At 44.1% G+C, this 6,886-nt stretch overlaps 1 protein-coding gene across 1 annotated transcript; it reads right to left on the bottom strand.

Moving 5' to 3' along the window:
* Positions 1 to 1,847: 1,847 nt before the first annotated feature.
* LOC135816916 (putative nuclease HARBI1) lies at positions 1,848 to 3,047 on the bottom strand. The gene has a single exon (XM_065330019.1). It carries the CDS (start codon positions 3,045 to 3,047, stop codon positions 1,848 to 1,850), a length of 1,200 nt encoding a protein of 399 aa, XP_065186091.1.
* Between the last annotated feature and the right edge of the window lie 3,839 nt (positions 3,048 to 6,886).

The raw sequence follows: 6,886 nt of genomic DNA on the forward strand, positions 1-6,886 counted from the left end.
CAATTTTGGCTGTTATTGCGGCTTCTACCACTGCGGCTCATTATGCGGCAACTAGCCCACGTTTGCAGCGGAATTCAACATATGGAGATACGGAACCTGTGAGAGCCCTTTTCACTTGGGCCATCAACACGTGGAGCTTTCACTTTCTTCCATTTGTGCTTCCTTCCAATTCAACTCACTCCAATGTTTGCTGTTACTGCTTCTACAACTGCGGCTCATTGGGCGGCAAATTGCCCAGATTGGCACCGAAATTACAAACATGGCCGGACCAGACCGGAGAGATGATCCGAGTATGGCGAGAATGACGTGAGGGACAACTTTTCCTCGCATATAAAAAGCATTCAGCACGAGTAGTATTCACTATCTCCCTCATCTTTCTCGTTCCTGACAATGGCAGCTGAAAGTCTTGCGTCAAAGCCCTCTCAGCCCAGTGGCCAAGATCGTAGGCCTGGCTTCCAGTGGACAAGACGGCTGACGCTGGAATTAATTTCGGCACGGTCCGAAAACGACGGCTTGTTTCAAGACATCAACTGGAGGAAAAAGAGTGTGTGGAACCGGATTTCCCAGCGAATTGCAGCAACATTCCCGGACGAGGAACTACATCCGTCTGCAGAACAATGTGAAAACAGATGGAAAAACCTGATGAAAGCGTACAAAGCCTATGTGGACTCGCAGCAAAAAACTGGGGCTGACCGTAAACAGCCGCCTGCTTTCTATAATGAAATGAATGCTACGTTTGGTTGGAAGCCCAACATCCACCCAAAATGTGTGGGTGGCCCGCTGGTTCCTGTCACCAGACCCCCAAAGCGTCTAGTTGAATTATCGGATTCGGAGGACGATCAGGATGGTGAAGCAAGAGTATCATCCGCTCCGACCACTTCAAGCTACTCCAGTCCGTCTCAATGCTACAGCAGGTGCATCAGTAGCCGTGGCAACCCCTGCTGCTAATGATGAGGAGAAGGGCGTAAAGAAGAGGAGAAAGCGGTCTGGAGGGCAGTCCAGTGACGCCCTGGAATGGCTCAAGCAGACGAAATGTGAAGATCGAACCTGGCAAGAGCGTAAGCACAACGACCAGATGGCAATACTTGGCGACCTTACTGCAGCTGTCAATAGGCTTGCAAAGCAGTAGAGGCATACTTCGAAGTACTATTTATTTATGTATCTATTGTGAGTTTGTGAAGCATACAGCATGTGTTTCTACATAACATCCAATGCTACATGCACATACATACACACACACACCAATGAATCGGTGATGATACCTTGCATCTACTTGTATAATTATCCATCTCTCAATGATGTATCATCCTTTTGATATGGGTAACAAGATACTCGGCTGAGTTTGTGCTTATTTCACTGCCTATAATGAGAAAGTACTACCTACGCAATATCGAGTATCATCTTCTGGTTGCGTGTATGTGTGACGCGGTTTGCGTTAAAGCATGGGGTGGCAGGGAAGACTACCAATCACACACTACTGCCTACTTGCACGACACTATTCCTTGCCATTCTCTGCAGTCAGTAGCTGGCACCCAAAAGTTTTCACACATGCCTTGATTTGAGTTCCGGATGCACGATGACGTCTGTGTTTCAAAATGCAATGCAGGAATGATTAAAATAATACGATCCCATAGCATCATGATCATCTCATGACATCATTAACTTGTCCAGACTACACAGCCAAAACACAATTTGCCATGGTGGAGCATTGGCACACAACTCACATACTGAGAACAGTTGCATGAAAGGTAGAGTGTGGAAAGAAATGAGGACCCTACTCAAATACAGCAGAATTATGCGAAGTGAGTAGTAGAAAGTCAACAATTGTGAAAGTCTGCCTTCCTCTGTTAAGCAATGAGATCCACAATTCGGTTGCGCTTGTCTGCAGCACCGGTGTTTGGCTGAAAATACAACGTTGGATTAGGTACATCACCTTCAGGTAGGTCTTGAAGAAAATCACTGACATCGTCTTCGTGCATGATGGCCATATTGTGCAACACGCAGGCGGCAATGGTGATATGGGTGGCGTTCTCAACATTCACAATATTTAGATACTTGAGTTGCCTCCATCTTCCTTTCAGCAATGCGAAAGCTCTTTCAATACACATCCGTGTTGACGAGTGCTTGAAGTTATAATTGGTCTGACTTGCTGTGAGGTGACCATCATCCCTGAAGGGAGTCATCAGCCACGGCAGTAGTGGGTACGCAGAATCTCCAACGATAAAGGCTTCTCCAGGAAAGAAACGACGAACATCTTCAGTGACCAACTGCTTCAGGGGACTGTTTTCGAATACTCTTGCATCATGCACAGAGCCAGGCCAGCCACAATACGCATCCGTAAATAGCAGGTTCCTGTCGCAGACTGCTTGTAGAATAACGGAATGGAATTTTTTTCTGTTCAGGTATGTCTCAGGTGCCTCATTTGGTGCTGCAATCGGGATATGGCAACCATCAATCGCCCCCATGACGCCGTGGATGTGCTGAGCTGAATGAAATTCTGCTTGCGTCCTCTCTGCACCTTGCCCCTGGGGCCAACATATCAATAACGGAGCCATGTCCTGCAAGGCAAAACACACACGCCGTACGCTGTGCCAAACTGTCGATTTGGATAGACCGAACTTGTCTGCCACCTCTCTGATGGTGCTCTTACTGCCAAGCCACCAAAGAGTAACCAAAAGCTGCTTGCGCACGGGTATAGGCTTCCGACCTCCATTGCCCTGCACAGCCATGTGGACAGACTGGGATAGCTTTGTGCATACAATTTCTACTGTTGCACGGTGCAAACTGAAGTGTCCACGAAAATCTGCATCAGACTGCAGAGGCACAACAACTTCGACGTAGTCCCTCTGCCGCGGAACTGATACACGTCGAGGTGTTCGAAATCCAAGGACTCCATTGAAGCCAGGTTGGTGCGACAGTACACAAATCTCATCAAACAAATCAGACGGTATCTCCTCACTTTGCAGGATTCTGGCAACTACCACAGCTACAATGCCAACTACGACACGGATTTTCCGTCGGCGAATCTCATTATCTCCTTCGTCCATGATGCTTGCTACCAAAAAATGGAACTGAACAAGACCTCACGAGGAAGGAGAACAACAGCTAACTTCACAAGCTACACGTGGAATGGAATGGAAGTGGAACAGCAGCTTTTTATGGACTTGAAATGGTGCTATTATGGAGGCGACAACATGATCGCAGAACCATGCTAGCTCACGCGTTTAGATTTGAATTTCAAAATTATATTACAAAAATTGATCGGTACCTTGACAACCTTGGCAACTTTCAATCGCCATTTTTGTACGTCATCATTACGACGACCAACCGTGCTAGCCATCGTTCGATTGGAACTGGGAGGATCCGAGTGATCCAAGATCGGGATCGGGATCCGGATCCCATCAATCGAACATGCCCTAAGAGTAATGAATAATTAGAGAATGCAACGAGAGAGCTTGGAAGCTCAGGGCCCTATGCTATGCTTTTTTGCCTTGATGACCTAGACAAAAAAAGCATACGGATGTTATAAATTCTTTAAAAAATTCCTTTTTTTAAGCAATAACCTGGGATTCGAACCCGCACTATCGCGCGCCCTGCATGCATCCCCCGATACTTTTCGCATACATACTAATTCTTCCAAGTTGCTTCACGTTATGATCTCATTTGAAAGGCCTATTTGAATATGCATTGTGGCCAGCCGTCTTTGATGGTACGGTACGGTACGGGATAGGTACGGGACAAGCCCTATTTGAATATTATTTGATTTGAATATTTCGGCCAGCTGTATGTGGCCAGCTGTGTTTGATGGTACGGTACGGTACGGGACAGATACGGGATAGCGCCAGGGGTGACACAAACAAACAAACAAACACACAAATACCAAATTAAAGCTGTGTGGACCCTGGCTAGCGCCAGACGTTACTGAAGTAACGTCTTTTGCATAGCCACGGGAATAAATTTAACTAAATGCTCACTCATATCACAACCATGGGGCCGAATAAGGTATTCCAGAACGTTTTCTTGTCACAATTATCAATAGAATTCGTGACTAGAGAGAATGATGAAACTACAGTAGGACTTATACACTTGGAGTGAAATAACGAGGATACAAGCTTAGTAAGAAAAATAGCACAAACTTACTGTCCATTCAGAAAAAGATGGACTTCTAGCTTTTGGCCATAAATGGGTCAAACGTTGAGGTTTTTAGAATTTTTGTAGCCATCATCTTCTTCAGTAAAAGACCTCAGTGGACCTCGGTCTTTTACTCGGCCTATATTTCCCATATAGAGCTCGTCTTGGTCAATATCCTATACATATTCACCAGTTATAGATCACAGGAATTAGTGGGGGCTGGGTATAAATATATATAATTGCACGATTAAAGAGGTCAATATATGAAATATATATATTTCATATATTGACCGATTATGAGGGCAATAATAGATTTATCACGACATAGCATACCTAAAACTGGTTTTGCTTTGCTAAAGGAAGAAAGGAATACTATTGTAATAGTATAATAGTATGTACATATGCCGTTTACATTGGATATTACTTCTGTGTAAACCGAAGTATTCAGTTGTTTCTTGTAGTATGTCCCCAAGTTCTTTGACTGAGAATCTGACAGTTTGGGTTCAAATCCCAGCATTTGGCTTCAGATTTTTCTTCTTTCAGTTCTGATTTTTTTCCAAGTTGAGGAAAAAGTTCTAAGTCCTCGGCCTAAGTGGTCAATAATAATTGGTCAATATAAGCGGTCAATATATGCTGATATTTGACCGCTTAGAGATCACAAGTTTCTGTGGGGTCAATAATAAGAGAGTGATAAAACTATTATAAAAACCGAGGTCCCCCGAGGTTTTTATAATTAGTTTTTATTGGTCATAAACCCAAGGCGGGAGCATTTATTGTATTTAGAATCAACCAGTAAAAACTCCTACTCAATCTCCAACAACAAAATTAGTGGACAGCTGTTATTTGTGTTGCTATGACAACTTGTGTGCTGGACGAGTATTTGTTGTCATTGGTTCAATTTCATTTACTCTTCACAGGCTATCAGATCATTTTCCTTATTCGGTCTATTTATAACCAGTATCTATAATGAGAGTGTGGTCTGTCTCCTTGGTTACCGGTGTTCATCTCATAACTATAGCCACTTCTCCTTGTTAGACCTTATCTGGAAGGCCCATTCTTGCATATTCCAGCAGCAGCCAAGGGAGCTAGCTCTCTTGGTTATGCGGACTGGGTCCGATCCTAAAAGCCGTTTTATGAACTGTTTTTATGAACTGTTTTTATTGGATAGGATATGATTATGTTGAATAAACGAGGTTTGTGTCAATGGAAGGTTGACTTGGAGTTTTTACGAGTTGATTCTAAATGCTGATATTTGACCACTTAGAGATCACAAGTGTCTGTGGGGGTCAATAATAAGAGACTGATAAAGCACGATATTCCCTGGAACTCCGGGGAATATATTTAGGACTCAGTATAGAGTCCATGCACTATATGATGTCCAGCACCCTATATAGAGTCCATTGGTCCAAAATCCACTATACAGAATCCAGGAGTCCACTCAGTTTTGACCAGCTTCATCCTGCGCGCAATCCCCTATAAGAAGTACACTTTTTCTACAAGTCCCCTATTCACAGTCCAGGAGTCCAGTTTATCCAGTCACGCCGTCCTGTGTGTTGCGCCCGAAAGAGAACAAACACATTTTCAGTTTTGCTTGCCTCGTGGCAGCGCATTCATTTCTTCACTTCAGCCATGGCTGCCAGCTCTGCTGTGCAGTTGCTGACAGTAATCTGTCCAGAGGTAACCAAGGAGGATAAGGAGACTTTCAAAATCACATCTGGAAAGCGTCTTGTGGTTCTCTGAAGACGTTTCATCAGTGCGCGGAATGAAAGCAGAAATTGCAGAACGAGAAACGTTCAGCACAGTTCAAATCTGACGAGTCAGGTACACTGACACTCTCTTTCGTTCGACGCCACAAGGATCCCCTGTTTGGCTGGCCATTGCTGCCAGTAAGACGTTTGAACGGTTTCATCAGAGCGAGGGATGAAAGCAGAAAGCGGAGAAAGAGAAAAGTTCAGCACAGTTCCAATCTGACGATTCAGATACACTGACACTCTCTTTCGTTCGACGCCAAAAGGATACCCCTGTTTGACTGGACAAGAGCTGCCTGTACCACCGTGTCAAAAGGCTGTCCAACTACATCGCAGGACGATGACTGAGGTAAGGAAGCTTTTACTCGTTTCGGTTGGTATGCTGTTCTGTCGTTATGCTTGAATTTTTTTCCATTTTCAAGGAGCGTATCGCGTTTGTTTGATGTTGCTTGAATGAATGCCCTAAAAGTAATCAACCACTTCGTAATAGCCCTCAAGGACTGCAAGGACTTTGCATCAATCGTATGCGATCGTCTAGCTATCACCAATTACTATAATTATTTCATGAGAAATGTATTTTTATCCCTGTGATAACTATGTGAAACTCCACGACACTCTTCCTCTAGTATGATGTCAAATACAATGGGATCCACAAACGCAGTGCCAGTGTACTAGTAGCAGTAGGAGGATTGCTTGTATGCCAATGACAAGAAAAGCTTCTCAAGCTAATACTCGTATTCCCTGAAGTAACCGTTTTGATGTCACGAACATGACATTGTGTCAGTGAATCTGCCTTGTGCAACAAATCATTGCATTTCTATCTTGGGGAAGACTGACTGACGGCGACGCTGTACAGATTGTTCAAATCATCTCATTTCAATTTAGTTGCAGTGAAGTGAAACACTGTGTACACTACATGTATGTTGGTGTGTCTGTGCGTCTTGAGTGTGCACAAACGATCTTATTCCTCGTGTTACTAATAGATTATAGTCCCCACAGCTGTTCAC

Source organism: Sycon ciliatum, chromosome 5 (assembly GCF_964019385.1).
Source record: "Sycon ciliatum chromosome 5, ocSycCili1.1, whole genome shotgun sequence".
NCBI lineage: Eukaryota > Metazoa > Porifera > Calcarea > Leucosolenida > Sycettidae > Sycon > Sycon ciliatum.

Excerpts from the sequence above, each read along its gene's own strand:
- LOC135816916 (XM_065330019.1), bottom strand. The coding sequence starts at position 3,047 with ATGGACGAAGGAGATAATGAGATTCGCCGACGGAAAATCCGTGTCGTA.